Source organism: Schistocerca americana, chromosome 3 (assembly GCF_021461395.2).
Source record: "Schistocerca americana isolate TAMUIC-IGC-003095 chromosome 3, iqSchAmer2.1, whole genome shotgun sequence".
NCBI classification, from domain to species: Eukaryota; Metazoa; Arthropoda; class Insecta; order Orthoptera; family Acrididae; genus Schistocerca; species Schistocerca americana.
This window is the reverse complement of record NC_060121.1, coordinates 184,836,405-184,854,821: the sequence shown is the minus strand read 5'-3', so window position 1 is coordinate 184,854,821 and position 18,417 is coordinate 184,836,405. Positions and strand designations below refer to the sequence as shown.

Below are 18,417 nucleotides of genomic sequence, written 5' to 3'. Positions count from 1 at the left end.
CTTCGTAAATATCCTTCTCTTAGTGACAAAAGTACAAGAAATATATAGCAAATGTGTGAAAACATTACCTTATACCTCCACCGTCAATTGATAAAATCCTGATTCCTCGACCAGGTGGTGGATCGACATAGCCCAAAATTGAAAGAGCTTCACGAACTGTGGCAAGCGTGTTTTCATCTCTAGTTTGTGCACGAAGACGTAACAGGGTTCCAATACCTCCTTCCTAAGTAAAATATGTTTTATTAGATGTCATACAAATAGAAGACAGTTAATGAAGTTTGCTGTTTATACAACATTACTGTTATATGATCCCTTTGGAAGTGCTACATTTCCAAGTATTAAGCAGATGAAGGGCAGATTGATGGTTAAGCAGAGGTCTAGTCTGCAAATGCACAGGTTTTGGGTTTAATCTTTTGTCGGTCACTGTATATTTTTCCTACAACTTAATACTTTATCTCTGGCAAAGATTTGTATGTGTGACATGTGTCGAATCACACTGTGGTACATAGTTCACATCAAACTGTAGGTCCCCCTGTAACTGGCTGGGTACATCAGTTTAAAAGTCAAGGGATAGAAAGAGAACACTAACTCCAATAGGACCTTGGCTAATGAAAAACTGCAGTGTTCAAACCAACCTTTTGGTTATGCTGAAAATTTACAGCCTAGATCATCTATAAACGCAATACTATTCTAGACAGTGTTATGAAAACAGTTTCTAGACAGTTCATAAATTACTTGTTCTCCAACAAATAGCTGATAACATTCCTGAACTGAATCCTCACTGACTTTATCTTTTCCAATTAGTGTTATTCACTTTTTGAGTCAGAACTTAACAATCTACATGTAACTTGATCCCCCCCCCCCCCCCACCCCACCCCACCCCCGCCCCGTTTTGTGTGAATGTGGACTTTATTATTTTCACTAAAACAGAGAGTATACAAACATGTAATCTATAAAGCTATCCTGAAGACTGGCTATACTAACTCTTGACAAATGTTAGTGAAGGAGTAGACTTATGAACAACTTCACACGATCATAGACTACATTACTGAAGGTGAATTTTCAACAGTCTTAGGTGAACACTATGCTCTTGAGTATTTTTAGGCATGTAATAATATCACACATCAACTTATATTAACAACACTAAACCGCATGATTGATTTACAAGAAGTTATAAATGGTGTCAAATTCAGCACGAGGTTTTATAAAATGTAGTCCTCATGAATTTGTAAAGCCTTCTGTATTGAAGTACAAAAATTCAAAAATTAGAAAAAAAAGAACAGAGAGAGAGAGAGAGAGAGAGAGAGAGAGAGAGAGAGAGAGAGAGAATTACCTTTATAACTAGATGCTTGGCCTCTGGGTACTGATTTAAATGGTTTGTCAAATCTTCGAGTCGTTTATGTCTCGATAGCTCACTTTCGGCTGCGCTTATTGATGCAATCACATGTTTTGTTCTAGATCTCAGGCTTGGCTGCAAACAGAATTTGAAATTCTGGTTGAAGCAAATGATTTTCGAAAATCAGAAGCAAAATGCCCCAAAGATATGGACAGAAAAGAATATAAGATACAAAAATAATAAACTACTATACAGATAGTTAAGAGTTCGTAAGCTTGGAATGACGGGTGCCTGTTTACAAAGTTAGATGGAATATGGTGAACATTGAGGAGGTAGAAAGTAATAAAGTGATGGAAAAATCACTAAATATTTTTAAATCCAGAAACTCCAATAATTATGTATGTGTGTATGAGTAGTGTGTATTCAACAAGGATATCTGTAAGTCATTTCACACATCGAACAACATTCATTCGTGGAACATTAAAACACATAACGGTTGTAATAGGAAAGGGTATTTAAATTATACAAATGGAAAAACAACAGCTTTTCTCATAGTATTTGTATATATGTATATCTCCTTTTTTTTCTCATCCGAGCCCCTTTACTATGTCACACGGACAGGGCGGAGGGGGGGGGGGGGGGCTGGGGGGAGGGAGTGTTCACATTTTACTTAATGATTGGGCAGTTATTTATGCCAATGGTACAGGAAAATATATGACACAAACTTACAGCCTGCCATTTAACCAACAAACTGTATCAAACAAGACAACCTAGATACATGAAGGACAGAAAAAACAAAGGAATATAATAATTTAAAGAAAAAGCTGTAGTAAAAATTATGAGAAACTCTAAGGCAAAGACAAATGAGCAATTATACAACTTCTTTAATGTTTATCCCTAATGGAGTTGGGGCCAGTATCCTTTCACTTTGAAAATGGGAAACTATGAAATAAAAGAAATGCACAAAGGAAAATACTAGTAAAGATAAAAGAAAGAAAAAGTTAGAACATAGGAATCTGCATAAAACAGGTAGAAAGACAAACACATCTGCACATAAATTGTCTGTCTGATAGCAAATATTCAGTCTCCTTTTACAATATCAACACTAAAAAAAACTTTGCAAGGAGGACCATGGCAGCTGGGATAACTTACTAAAGAACACAGCCTCTGTCACAACAACACCCTTTTCATCCTCTGTTGTTGTTTTATTATTTTTCCTCTTTCTACTGTTTGCCATTCACTTTGACTTTTCTGCATTTTCCCATTTTCTTTCTGTATGGTATGTTGTCTTCCATATATGTAGTTGTCAAATAGGTTTTATGAACATACACACTGTCTGAAACAACTCGCTTGTGCAGCTATTTTGTTATGATCAACATTTTATTTCTTGTTCCACAAAAACTTTTTTGTTTATATTAAATGCAATACATTCTTGTCCTAAAACCTCTGTAGTAGATAAACACAGTGTCACAGATTGAAATGAAAACTTTATTTCTACTTTCCACAGCCAGTACATTCTCTATAAATTGAGCAATTACAGTACACCTCACAAAATGATGTGAAATTTCAGTCAGTTGCAACTTTTCCAGGATGTTTACAGACTCCAGAGAAAATCAATTGTTAAGCAAGCAAAACTATCAACATAACAAGAAAGGATGAGAAATAATATGATGGACACGCTTTCCAGACACCACGCACACTGAACCGCTGCTTGACCAGTCCCTTATCCTGCTCTGATGAAGCAACGCCCCCCAGCTGTGCTCTCGGCAGCCCACTTGCGCCACATCACTTGGCTCGCATCATCGCCTGGTGCATTTTGTTGGGGTATTCGTGAACAGCATAATTCTTACTACGCATTATTGTCAGTGTTCTGTCATGATTCCTTTGACAAGAGGAATGCTACTGCATTTTTCTGCCCTACCTTCCCAAGCTGCTCCCCTCGTGGTACTTCTACTGACTACTGATGCCGGACGCCTGGTTTGTCCTCCCAGTATAAACAATTGGAATACTGTGTGGAGTGGAGTGTAAATAGCACAGCAAAGTGCAGTGCGGGCCTGGAGTACCAAGTGGGTTTATTGCCAGTACACGTCCGGCTGTTTTGGCATACCCTTTGCCACCAAGCATGCCATTGAAGTGGGTTTTCCTGACAGATAAGGCTGAACAAAGGCTGTAAGCCATTCAAGATCTGCCCTGTCCAGAGACTTCAACCCGAGCAAGGGCCTTCCTTAATTAAGTGGTATTAATTCATTGAATTTTACTGTAGTCATTATCTTTACGAATAATACCTTGGAACCAGCCCTTAAGGATCTTCCAAAATATCCCAGTATTTGTTGTCATTTTCCTTAATCAGCACACCTTTTAGGCACATAGCCCCTTACAAGTATAGGAAGGAACTTAAATCGTACATTCCTTGGCGGCCTCCTCTAAACCAAAGTGCCGAGTCTCACTATCAAAACACTGGCTTTTCTTTTTTATTATTCCGGTTAGCACACCCCACGTGGTCATGAAATCAGTTCCCATTAGGTCGGCCGGATGCATCCAGCTCGCATCCCCACCTGCCCCTTGCCTTCTGCACACCTCCTGCACCCCTCCACACACACACTATCCCTCCACATGCATCACCTCCCCCCTCCCCCCACACCCCTCCACGCATGCCCTCCCTTAACATGCACCACTGCTCCCCTCCTGCACCTCTCCCTGCTCCCCTCCACATACACCATGCCCCCGCATGACCTGCTCTTCAGCTATTCACCGCACCCCCAAGAAAAGGAAACTCAACACTCAAACCATCGCTGACCACTATCCAGTCCCACTCCTCCGCATCTACAACAATGCTATCTTGGAAGCTACTGTCTTTAGTTGAGATAGACTGTGGTAAATCCTACACACAAATCTCAGCTGCCTCAGCGGACATTGAGAAAACAGCCATAATCAAACATTTCAATCTGTTCAAGAGTGTATTCATCACATTCAGTGTCCGCAACATTCGGCGTCTACAATGCTGAAGAAACATAGCGAATTTTGGACAACATCCTCCAGGGAACACCAAGGTGTTTCACCTACATAGATGATATCATCTACTCCAGAGATCCTATTGAACATCCAACACCTACGCGAAATTTTTTCCTCAACATGGCAAAATGTTTTTTCTCGGTGAGCGAGGTCAAATGCCTCAGGCACTTAGTCTCTGCTGCCATTTCCCACCCCCTCCTCGAGACAGTACAAGCAGTAGCATACCTTCCACACCCTATTACATTCAAAGGCCTCAGAAGATTCATGGTCACGGTCAACTTTTTCCGCTGCCATCTTAAGGACACTGCTGCCAGCCAAGAGTCCCTTATCACAGCACTCTGTTGCGATAAAAACAAAGGCAACAAGCTGGTCAGTTGGCCCCAGGCCATGATCAAGAGCTTCAGAAAAACAAAACAGGACCTCACCAATGTGGCTCTGTGTTGTCCCCCATCCACCCTAATGGCCCCTTCACAATAGTGACAGATGTGAGCCATACGGCTATTGGGACCATCCTGCAACAATACATGGACAATGTGTGGCAATCGATCACCTTGTTTTCGTCCAAGCTACCCGACACACAGTGCCGCTGGACCATATATGACAGCGAGCTGTTCACAGTCCACAAAGCAATCTGCTATTTCCGAGCTTCAGTCGAGTATGCGTCTTTACTATCTTCACAGACCACTGCCCACTGCACCTTGACAATTTAGGCTACATAGTAACATTGCAGCAGATTGCCTTAGCCACTCTTGTGTCATCACCCAACCCTTACACTACAATAAGCTGGCCAATGCTCAAAGACGGGGACCCGGAACTAGCCCACTCCCTTCAAAATGCAGACTTGGGCCTCAACTTCCAGCTAAAATCCGTACCCAGCTCTGATCATAACATCTGGTGTGACATCCTTATGGATCCTTCACAGTCTGACAGTTCCGATGATCTCCCCCACCCTTTCTTCCCTCCTGCCTCCCAAAAACGAGTATTTGACATTGTCCACGGCCTCACACATCACGGCATCCACACTTCTGCCACTCTCATGAAACAATGCTTTGTCTTGCCGGGCATCCAGTGTGACTGCAGAAACTGGGCCTGTGTCACATGACAGCACACAAAGGTCGGACACTGTGTTCACGTTCACTCCCCTGCGTCCGCCTGCCCCCCACCCCCCCCCCCCCCCCCACTGGTTCACACACGTTCATCTCAACATTGTTGTTCCACTATCCTCCTCCAATGGATATCGATATCTGCTGGCAACTGTATATCCGACATTTCAGCTGAAACTGTGGCTGCAGCCTTTGTTTGAAACTGGGTGTCCCATTTTGATTGCCCACGTGTCATCACTAAAGACTGCGAGTTCCCATTCACCTTGGCCCTCTTCCACTCAAACAGCTACCTGAGGCTCCAGTTTCCACCATACCACCATGCAGCTAACAGCACTGTGGAGCAGTTCCACAGTACACTTAAAGCAGCCCTCACAAATTATTCTTCTGAATGGTCCACTAACCTGCCCACAGTATGCCTAGGCCTGCGGATTGCACACAAAACTGGCCTGGGAACTTCTGCTACCGGACTGGTACAAGGATAGTCCTTCGCCATTCCTGGTGATTTTGTGGAAGCGATGCTGCTCCCACCTAACAGTAGCATCCCAGGTTTTGTGCAGCAGCTCCATGGCTTCGTGGCCCAGCTGCAACCAACACCTCCGCACCATCATAGTGAGCCTTCATCCACCATGACGTCACAGCATGCACAAACATCATGCTTTGGCTGGAAGCTTACCAGCAACCGCTCTGCCCTCAGTATTTGGGCCCGCACTTGGTGTTTGTACATGGAGACAAGACATTCTCCATTTGCCTGAATGGGGTCACAGCTGCCCCCATAGACAGGCCCAAGCTGGCCTACATCCTAGAGCCCTCTCCAGCCAGTGAGAACAGCACCATCGAGGTGGAGTTGCCACCACCTGCCACCAGTCCCAGTCACAGCACCATCAACACTACACCGAACACTATGCAGGCCAACAAGGTCCCCTCCGATGTTCCTGATATGCCACTGACCGACGCCAGCCCCAATGTTGTGTCTGACACACCACCAGCCAATACCACCTCTGGCCCACCGCCAACTGACTATATGACTGAGACACTTCCCGGTGCCTAGGATCCTTATGTCGCCACACTGCACTACCGTGTGTGTGTGTGTGTGTGTGTGTGTGTGTGTGTGTGTGTGTGTGTGTTGGGGCTTACGGGCACTCAACATCGAGATCGAGGTCATCAGTGCCCTGACACACATTAAAAGAAACAAATGTGGACAAACTTAGTAAAATGGAAGCATAAACGCAAAGAAAGCGGGAAAAGATGCAAAATGCTGTATAAGAAAATAAAATGTGAGGAAAACGAGAAAGGTGCGTCAAGGACGCCACAGGAAATTGTCACTGGCTGGCCACTTATGTAAAATATGGGCAAGCCAGTCTTCCTGTGAACAAATTAAGACTCTCTCCCTAAAATCTTGGTAAAAATATTGGACAAGTCACAGAACTTTAAAACTTTAACCACATTTGTTTGAGTATTTCCTAAAAGAGATGGCATATCCGCCGTTAAGTCAGCTGCGGCCCGCTGGTCAGAAAATAAAATGCAGTCCAATAAAACGTGGTACACAGTGAGCTGGATGCCACAAGTACCACACATTGGAGGGTCTTCTCGCCGGAGCAGGAAGCCATGCGTCATTGGACTGTGGCCTATCCGAAGACAAGTGAGGAGAACCTCATCCTGTGTATGGGGCGGGAAAGAAGTACCACACTCGCATTGTGGGCTTGACTAAATGGAGCTTATTGTCAGTCATTTCCAACCACTCATCCTCCCACCGACGCATGACTCGTGAGCTCAATAGTGTGGTGAGTGCGTGCAGGGGGATGGCGCACTGAAATACTTGCAAATCAAGACAGGCCTCCTTGGCTGCGGGATCTGCCCTTTTGTTCCCAGCAATGCCGACATGCCCTGAAACCCAGCAGAAAACCACCTCCTTCCCCAAAAGCTGTAGTTGGAGGAGGGCGTCCTGGATGTTCTAGACTATTTTATCTGCTGGATACAAATGTTACAATGAGTGAAGGGCACTTCGTGAATCGGAACAGACAAGAAATTTAGGATGGGAAGAGCATCTCATCTGCTCCAGTGCCTTCAAGATCGCAGACAATTATGCATCAAAGACAGTAAATACTTGAGGCAGTCTGACCTTGAGGACACGATCTGTAAAAACAACAGAGCAACCAACAGAATCCTCCTGTTTCGACCCATCTGTAAAAATGTCTACATAGTCTTGGTGCTCGGATAAAATGGCAGAAAATGTTGCATTAAAAACGGTGGCAGGAGTGCAATCTCTCTTGTAACGCACCAAATCTAAAATCACTCTGGGCCTCTCTAGTTACAATGGTGGCAGGCGGTTAAAACCCTGGATTTGGGGCTGTGCGGGCTCCACACCAAAGGACTCCAGCACATGTTGCACATGGATCCCTAATGGCATTGTGGCTTGTGGATGGTTGGAAAAAAGGCGCTCCAAAAGCAGACGAGCAACAGTATGGTGAGCAGGTGAATTGGAGCTGCAAGAAACTTACAAGCATGCCGCACCAACAGGAGCTGACACCGGATGGTAAGTGGCAGTTCTCCCACCTCAGCACAGAGGCTGGGTATGGGACTAGTCCGATAAGTACCCATGGCCGGTCGAATCCTCGCATGGTGGACAGCGTCAAGGATCCGCAAATAAGAGTGCCTCGCTGACCCATACACCGTGCACCCGCAGTACAGCTGCGAATTCACGAAAGCCCGATAAAACTGAAGAAGATGCGCCCTGTCTGCTCCCCAAGATATGTGGCTAAGGCACTTGAGCATGTTCAGTGCCTTCAGGGTTCTGGCTTTCAAGTCTCGCAGGTGTGGCAACCATGACAATCTGGAGACAAAAAAGAAGCCCACAAACCGCACTGTGTCTCTAAAATGTAGGATAGTGTCCCCTATGTGCAAGACAGGCAAATTAAAAGTATGACGAGAATGATTAAAATGAACACACACACACACACACACACACACACACACACACACTTATTGGCAGAAAACTCGTCTTTTACAGCCCACTCCTCTAACGGCTGCACTGTTAGTTGCAACTGTCAGCTCACCGTTGCAACACTGGATGAGGAACATAAAACAGCCAAGTCATCCACAAATAAGGAGCACTGTACTGGACTCCTTACCGTAGATGTTATACTGTTGATGGCTATGGCAAAGAGGGTAACACTTAAAACACTGCCCTGGGGGACACCATTCTCCTGCTCAAATCGATCAGACAGTGTGTGACCAACTCGGGTCCGAAAAAACCGCTGAGACTGGAAAGACCGAATGAAAATGGGGAGGTGGCCACAAAGCCCCATTGATGCAGTTGTGCGAGAATACTGCGTCTCCAAGTAGTATCGTAAGGCTTACTAATATCAAAGAATATGCCAACACAGTGATACTGACTGAGGAAAGCCTGCTGAATAGCCACTTCTAGGAGGGTCAGGTTGTCAACAGTGGACTGAAACTTTCAGAATTGAATGAAAAGTTAGATCAACTAACTGATGGAGCAGCTATGGGTAGCCTCTTATCTCCCATAGTTGCTAGTCAATTTATGGAGGACTTTGAGGATAGAGCATTGAGGACAGCAGTCTTGAAACCAACATGTTTCTGGAGATACAATGACAAAATCATTTTAATATGACCACATGGAGCTGCCATCCATAACTATTATTGGAACATTTTAATTCCCTTCAATCCTACCAATAAGTCTACAATGGAAATGGAGCTTAATTGCATGCTCCCATTTGTGGACGTTCTTGTCCACAAACAAAACAATGGTAATCTGGGGCATTGTATTCACCACAAATCTATGCATACTGACTGGTATCCAAGATGTGACAAACTGTTACCCATCATATCAATGCAGAAGAGTTATTACAATGCTGATGCAAAGAGTGTATACCATATTTGATAAAGGAAGCTTACCTGAACACTTAAGTCTATATTTATAAAGAATGTATCCTCTGAGAGGCATACCACTCATGCTTTGGAGTTCAAACCATCACCGTGAGTACATCAAAATGAACCTATGTCAGTTGCTTCCCTACAAACATGCTGAGAGCATATCATTCAAAACAGGGAGCATTTTAAGAAGTTTTAACATCAAGACGGGGTTCTGTCTGGCAGCCAAGATTAGAATTCAATTGGGTTATATTAAAAAAGATCTGTGACTAAGGAACACTGGTGTTTATGATTCCATTCTGCTGTGATAAAGCATTCACTGGTCAGACTATTCATACTGCTGAGGACAAGTGTGCAGAACACAGCTGCCATGCTAGCTTACAACAATCTGAAAGGTCTGTGGTGGCAGGGCATTGCTTAGCTGAGAGACATGCAATAATAAGACACAGGTGGCTGCTACCACTTCCCATTACCAGAACTCTGTTCTCACAAAATGAACCGAAATTAGGTTAGCTGATAATCTTATTAATAGGGACGAGGGCGATCATTTGAGCAAGTTGTCGAACCTTGTGTTGATATGCATTAAAACATGACAGTCTTTGATTTAATCAACATCACCACTGCCAGCACTGCTCTTGCTCTTTGCAGTGGGGGCAGCACTCACAGCACTTGGCACATGTACGAAATAGTCTTTGCTGGCCTTTAAAGGGGCATAGGCTCCAGCATGGCATCGGTGCAATGCCATTCAGCAAAAGCAGCATCTCACCTCAAAACAGTGGCCAGTTGGGTTCTCAAAATATAGTACTGACATGACTGCAAACCCAAGAAGAGTATCAAAAGTTATTTTCCCAGGAAAACCTACAAAGGGGTGCCTTCTCCCTTCGGATGCCAGATCATCTCTGAGATGGCTCTGCCATCTCTCCCTTACAGAGGGAAAGGCTGCTGAATCCTCTGGATACCATATATGCCACAGCCACCAACCATACAGTGTGTTGCAGGTTGCCACAGCTCCAGTGTGCACATGATACTTTCTTTGGGGATTAGATGAAAACAGTCTGTATCAAGAGACACATACCGAGTCATTTTTAACCAAACGTCCAGTAGCTGCCATGGTATAGTGTGATGCCAGCCTTGCTTCCACTAATGATGCTTCCACTGTGGCATTACCTCACTTCCACGAGTTATTTGCCTCCCTTGGTTTCCTTCTGCCAGTCAAGTATTTAGGTCACCGCCTGACTGCTCTACAGGCTTAAGCCATCTGTGCCTAGCAGCTCATCAACTGGAGTTCACACTACCATGCCAACAAGCAGTATCTCACCACAGCATTCATCAACTTCATTCATCCTTGAGCACCCTATCGCTCACTGCCGCCTGTGGCCTTACGGACCTCATTAGTGTATGAACATTTCAGTGCAACTGTCAGTGACTCACTTTTCAGCCTGCACCAAGTAGTGTGCCACATATCCCAACAAACTGTGTTCTTGTATTCCGTTCATTAGACTTAATAACACACAATATTCCTTCACTACCTGGGCACTTCAATCACAGCATGTTCTTCCCCTAAGTCATGAACACTACACAAAGAATCCCAGGAAATCAAATATTACTCGAGACAGATTTCTTTCAGTTCATAATGTTAACATTACCAAACTCAAGTTTCATTTTACGTCTGAAGAGCCTGCAGACCAGACACATCGTTACCTTGCAGAATGCTTCACAGAACTTCTGACACTTCCCAGATCCAGAAATTTCCATAAATTTAAGCTATTAGGTCATATAGGGTAAGTGAAAGCAAGGAGGCTTATTAGTGATGAGGAGTTCACATGGAAATATAATTCAAAGAAAAATTGATGTCCTTTGTGAGAGAAGAAAATTTTATCTCATCAACATATGTGGCTCAAAAATAATACCTTCTGTAGTACTTTCTGATAATCACTGAAGTAAATACAATGGAACGTGATGTTACCAGATAATTTATGCATCTTTCAAGACTTTTGTCATCATTTCATTGGTCCAAATTAGAGGATGTTTGCCCAATTGCCAATCCCCTTGCACTTGCTGTTGATGAATGTCCAGAAACATCAGATGGAAGAACTTACCAATTTCCAGAGGTGTGAATGTGTCCAGAAGAAAAAATTATAGTTTTCCATTTTGCAAAAATGTAATAATAATAATAACAATAACAATATAATAATTTCTAGTACTATCCCTTTCCCTTTATGTGACATTCAATGTAATGGTGAACAATATTTTTCTACAAAATAAAGTATAAAAAGGTATTCATTTTTTCCTGACTTGATGGTTTTACTTACAGTTATGAATACTTTTGTCTATAATCCTTATACTTTATAATGCATTACCACCAAATTTCAAATAGTTTATATGATAAAAATAGTATGTTATTTTCAAAATGTTAGCCAATGTCATTTTGTGCCATTACGTGTGGAAATAGTTATTTCACACAGTGAACTTCAATTTGCATTTAGAAATGCTAGTGCTGTGTGCCAGGCTTTTATTGCCTTGAATTGACCATATAGGATGCAACAGAGAACAATACAGATCATTTTCCCTTCTAGTACAGTATTCTTTGGTACTTGTTAGTCTCAAACTCAAACAATTGTTGAAAATAAATTTCATCAACAAATAAGTGTGCACATCAACCAATAAATAAAATGTGGTTGTAAAAAGTCCTAAATGTTTGAACAAATGCCTTGAAAATATTTGTGTGGGAACGTCATACATAAATTTAGTTATTCTCTTTTGTGTATGGCCTATACAAACAGTTACTCCAAAATATTGCCCCATAGGACATAAAAAAATGGAAAAACAAAAATACTAACTTCCTGATTTTTATGTTGCTCAGATGCCTATAATTCTTTCAGAAAAAGTAGCTGAATCTAAGGAATGTAGCATGGCAGCTAGTAGGGACCTGTAAGATACTCCAGTGAAAACTGGAAACTGTTATACCCAGGCATTTGTACGAGCTGACCAATTACAACTATGACTCACTGACACTGTAGTCACTGCATACAACTTTTTTTTGTCATTTTGTGAAGTGCAAAATTTTACACTGTGAAAATTTAAAGCAAGATGCCAAGCCACACACCAGTTGGAAACATGATCTGACTGGATATTTTTGCAACAATGCAAGGAAAAGATTGTGTGCTACTACCCGTAAAGATGACATTTTAAGTAGCAGACAGGCACAATTAAAAGACACTTACACATTAGCTTTTGGCTGGTCACAGCCTTCATCAGAAAGAGACAAAGAAACACACACTATTCAGTCACACAAATAAGCATACCTCAGGCACACGTGACTACCAACTCCGGCAGCTCGGACCAGTCTGTGCTTGTCTGCAACTTAATGTTCATCCTTAATGTAAGTAGAAATCTATCTTTTTCCTTACATTGTAGACATCCCAACCTGGAGTTTCTATTGCCGGATATTTGTGCAGTTCTTTCACACGGTACTTCAACACAGATAACTGAATCATACGCAAAAAGTTTGATGTTACCATTAATATTGTTCTAAACAATCATTACATATAACAAGAACAGCAATGATCCCAAGGCACTTCCATGCAACCTAAAGTTACTTATACATCTGTGCATGATTCTCCACCTAAGATAACATGCTGTGTCCTTCCCACCAAGAAATCCTTAATACAATTACAAATTTTGTTTAACATCCCATACGATTGCAATTTCATTAACTCTTACAGCACGGCACCCATATGCCATACGGGCGCGGCCGCCCTGACGTTGACGACGGGGCCCGTATACCGTATGGGCGAGCCTTTATTTGGCTCCGTAAGCGTGTTTAGTGCGTCTCCGAAGCAGTTTCGTTAACTAATGTGAAGGTATTTCATTCTTCTTCCGCAAGTGGTAAGCACTTATCGGCTATCTCATCCTGGGAGCGGCTGTGAGCACTGCAAAGACGAAGTTACCTGGAGTTCATTCACAGGTGTTTAAGATCGTAAAAATATCGCGCAGCAAGTTGACGGAGGCAGAGATCTTAGATATTCTTTATGGATATGCAGGATCTGAAATTGACGATTCTGACAAAGAGGATTCGTACTCTCCAGACAAAAGTTCAAGTGATGATTCAGGTATGTATATGTCTCAATTGTTCATAAAGTGAAGAGTTCATTACGGTACCGCATTTTGTATTGTGAGTAATGTTCATTACTTCACTTGCATTTAGTACCTTTTAGTACCAATCTTAGCATTATTTTTTTTTCTATGCAGACAATGGTACAGACCATCAGTCACCATCTGTGGTACCTGGTCGTGTGTGGCTCACTGAGCACAAAGAGCAAGATTTGTCGGAACTAGACGATCAGCCGGATTTCCAGGAAGTAGTCGGCGTAGCATAGCATTTTTCAGATGCCACTGAGGAGCTTCGATATTTTAGTTATTTCTTTGAAGATGACCTTATTCGACTCATCAAAAGTGAAATGAATCTGTACGCTGGTAACGTTATTACGACAATGAAACGCAAAGGTAGCCTGAAAATAAACTCTGGCATAAGTGGTCTGCAGTAAAATTGCAAGAGCTTTACTGGTCTCATAGTATTATTTTGCATATGTGCGTCATCAAATTGCCGAAATTCAGTGATTATTGGTCAACAGACCCGTTTCCACAGACAGGATTTGCGAGTAAATTGTTGAGTCACTATTGATTTTGCACTACATTGTCGGTATTACACTTGAATGACAATGCTACGTTCATTAGCAGAGGCGTAGAAAAGCACGACCCACTTCACAAAGTGAGGCCTTTTTTTGATTTCTTTGTGAATGAAAGCAAAATTACTTTTCGTCCAGGCATGAATCTGACAATAGATGAGGCAATGTGTCCCTTTTGTGGTAGAACAAGCTTCAGAGTATACATGAAAAACAAACCCAATGAATATGGAATAAAATTGTATGCTCTCTGTGATTCATCAACTACTTATATGCTAAACTGTGATGTATATACAGGTTCTGCAGGCAGTGTTGACAATAGCATCCAGGGCCTTGTAAAAAGGTTGTGTACACAGTACTTTGGCAAAGGACACTGCATTTATATGGATAGGTACTACACCAGTCCATCTCTTTTGGACATGTTGTGGGAAAATAAAGGTCTTGGAGTGGGAACTGTAATGAAAAGCAGGAAAGGTTTGCGACGAATATTCAGAGCACTAAAAAAAAAAAAAGTTTTTCAAAGGAAACACCATCTCTCGGCAGTGAAGTGGAAGTTAAAACAAGATGTCTTTTTGTCTTTCCACAAAGCATAGGTCTACCAGCACTAGTATTCACGTTAGGGCCAAAGGTGGAATAGCATAAATTGTACAGCCAGACGTTATTATTGATTACAACAAGAATAAAGCTGGGATTGACAGAGCAGATCAGTTCTCCAGTTATTATCCGTTTGCCCGAAAAACTTTGAGGTGGTGGTAAAAGCTGTTTTTCCACTTGTTTATCGTGTCAACTGTCAACAGTTTTATTTTATATAAAGAACACTAGGAAGAATGTATCCCTAGTAGACTTTATTCACAGAGTGGGGAAGAAATTGGCTGTGAAGGGCAGAAATATTTTTCAGCAACAAGCCGCTTCATCCTCACAAACTGAGAGGACATTTGCAAGGCACTGTCCAGAGAAGGTACCACCCACTGCAAACATGGTGAATACTACTAGGTATTGCAAAGTATGTTCAGACAGGGGGAAGAAAGAGACGGGTAAGAGCATCAGGAAGGAAAGTAGATGGTGGTGCAAGGACTGTGGCGTTGGAGTTTGCGTCCCACAGTGTTTCCAGGATTTTCCCACAAAGGCTAACTACATCTGCACTATTAAAATACTCTTGTTTACAGGTACCTGCAGTTAGACAGTCCAGTGATATTTTGTTTTAAATTTAGATAAAGTAATAATGGCATTACTCAAGAGAGAGATCATGCAAAACTTTTTTATCCACTATATTTCTGTGTTTTCTTTTTTTAATTATAACACTCATTTGTATTTTATATTGTAAAATAAACTCACATTCATGTAAAGCTCTTCCTTTTTCCTTTTAAATGATGCAAGAACCATATTCCTATCATTTTTCTGTTCTTTGCAATCTAATTTCAAACATCCATTAAATATGCCAGTTCACAGCCAAGTGCCGGGTGTAAAGAGGGCAGCGTTGAAAGTGTTAATATTACGAGGCAGTCAAATGGAAACAAGACAGATGGAAAGAAACAACATTAACTATTTATCATTTCAAAACTAATCACCAAAAATGTTAATATGTCTACCCCACTGTGAGACAAGACAGACAAGATAGTCAATGACTTCAGGGAAAAATGACTTCGGTAGCCTATACGATTGTACCCAGACAGACACTACTTCATTCAAAATGAACTGACAGCTATGAATGTCTTTCCTCATGGCTCCAAAACTATGGAAATCACATGGAGAAAGTTCAAAACTATATGGGGGATGCATAAAGGCTTCCCAACTGAAACGTCTGTAGCACAGTCAAAATGTGGATGGACCAAGGCCATTTCTATTACACTGAAGAAGTTTCACTCTGAAGCTTGACCCATGATTGTCAGATTGTCCAGTGGAAAAAGTGAAGTCTGATTTCATGCAATTGATAGTTTTGAAATCCATGCTGGATGGCACTGAGGAGGTCATTCTGTTGATAACGTTAAATAGGCCTATTGGCCATCCAGCCAGTTTCCCTTTAATTTCACTGTTTCTCCGAAGTAAATTCTACTTTTTATACAATTAACGGATGTCACGGAATATTATGACTGTCACAGCCTTCGCACTCTGCAGTAACTGGGTAGGTAGTTGCTTTCACAACACTTCCATCCATTCAAGAAGTTCTCTTCCAAACAGTCTTACACATTTTCATACAAAAGGGGAAGTAAAGGAAGTCAACAACTATAGGCTAATTACCACTTCTGGTCTCTTCAAAAAAATTGAAAATGTTACCAAAAAAAATGTTGTTTACATAAGTAAATGTAACTTTTCCACAAACTTACAGTTAGGCGGCAGGAACAGCTAATAAGTTTTTTCTAGCTTATATGAAGCATTGGGAGCTCCTGTGTAGATCACAGAATACAGCTGAAAAAATTACTGCAATATGGTAGAAGGGAAAAATCACAAACTTTTCTGACAAATTTATGTAGTTGAGGGACTGTAATTTGGGGTTTCCTTAGGGTTTGTTTGTTTGTTTTGTTTTAGTGTGCAAAAACAACTAGGGTCATATGCGCCCACGTCAGAACTGTAGAATATGAAGATAGAGGAGTTCAAATGACTACACGTTAATCCCAAACAACAGAAGAGAAGACAGCTAAAAAGACGGACGTGGAGAAAAGTCTATAAAATACGCTATAGAGAAATGGAGGTCCTGAACTAAAAATGAAATGGCTGCCATATTGTTACGACAAATAAAAAGTAAAATGCGGTTGACAGCCTGGGTGTCATTTGCAAAAACTGCCGATAATTCAGATGGCAAACACAAACAAGAAATGCATTCTGTCAGGAAATGGCGGACTGTCAAAGGTTGGGCGCAACGAGTACAAAGTGGCGGAAGAGAACCACTTAACAAATGGAGATGGCTAAAAAGACAGTGCCTGATACGCAACTTAGCTAAAATGATCTCCTCATAGTGAGAGGGCCACGAGGAGGTTGTCCAAGCCGCTGGGAGAGGCTTGATAACCTGGAACTTGTTCCCATGAAGTGAGGGCCAACTGTGATGGCAAAGTGTCATCACTTGTTGACATACAACACCACAGAGATCAGCCTTGGCAGCAGTGTCGGTGGCCTCGTTTCCTGTCAGACTCACATGACCACGAACCCACATAAACATTACAGTGATTCCATCAAGAGTGAGCAAGTGACAGCTTTCTTGGACCCGTTGCACTAACAGATAGATGGCATACAGCACACAGAGTCTTTGAAGGGCACTGAGAGTGTCAGAGCTGATGACGCAGTTAAAAAGCCTGTGTCGTCGGAAGTACTGTGTGGCCTGATACAGGGTGAAGTGCTCTGCTGTAGATACTGAACAGTGTTCCAGAAACCAATACCAAAAAACATCAGTGCCAATGATGAAGGCACACCTGACACCACGGTCAGCCCAAGAGCCATCAGTGTACACAAAGGTACTATCGTGAAGTTCCGTGCAAATGTCGTGAAACTGAAGATGATAGAGTGAGGCTGGAGTAGTGTCCTTAGGAAGTGAATGAAGGCCAAGATGAACATGGGCCGCTGCACGAAGTGAAGGTGGTGAAGGGTTTACACCCACTGGGAAAGTTGCACGTAGCATGAAGTTAAGCTGCCGTAGCAAGAGCCACAAGCAAACTCCATGGGGTAACAGAGAAGAGGGACACGCCCCATACTGGCGATCAAAGCAGGCGTCAAAGGAGGAGGCATAGGATGGGTGGCAACACGTACCAGACAAATGGCATGCATATCTGCTGAGGATAAAGTGACAACGGTAGGACAGTGGTAGTTTAGCAGCTTCTGTAGACAGACACTCAACTGGGCTAGTGGGAGGCACCAGTGGCCAAATGGATGCCACAACGGTGGATACTACTGAGAAAGCGTAAGAGTGACAGATGTGCAGATGTACGAACGGAGCACCCGTAGTCTAGTTTCAAACGGACAAGGGACTGGCACAAACAGAGAAGGGTCGTTCGATCTGCTCCCCAGGAAGCACCATTGAGGACACACAGGACATTGAGGGACTGCGTACAGCGGGCTGCCAGGTAAGACACTTGGGAGGACCAAGAAAGTTTCCTATCGAGGAGGAGCTCCAGGAAATTCGTAGTTTCAATGAATGGAACAGCAACAGAGCCAAGACATAAACACGGTGGCAGAAACCGACTGCATTGCCAGAAATTCATACAAATGGTTTTGACAGTGAAAAACTGAAAGCATTGCCGATGCTCCATGAGCAAATCGATCAAGACATCGGTGAAGACGGCACTCAATCAGACAAGTCACGGAGAACTGCAGTAGATGGCAAAATCGTCAACGAAAAGGAAGCTGAAGATGTCCAGCGGGAGACAGGCCATTATAGGGTTAATGGCGATAGCAAAGAGGA

General features: G+C 42.5%; 1 protein-coding gene across 9 annotated transcripts in view; it reads right to left on the bottom strand.

Moving 5' to 3' along the window:
- Nucleotides 1-18,417, bottom strand: part of LOC124605859 (calcium-independent phospholipase A2-gamma-like) — an 84,068-nt gene that overhangs the window by 55,014 nt on the left and 10,637 nt on the right. For 8 of the 9 annotated variants that reach the window (XM_047137803.1, XM_047137796.1, XM_047137795.1 and 5 more), the window contains exons 3-4: nucleotides 1,334-1,471; nucleotides 69-223 (exon numbers count right to left, since the gene is read on the bottom strand). In XM_047137803.1, the coding sequence (XP_046993759.1) occupies nucleotides 69-223; nucleotides 1,334-1,471 (293 nt within the window). The remainder of the gene's footprint in view (nucleotides 1-68; nucleotides 224-1,333; nucleotides 1,472-18,417) is intronic. The other variant, XM_047137799.1, reaches the window with a different exon arrangement.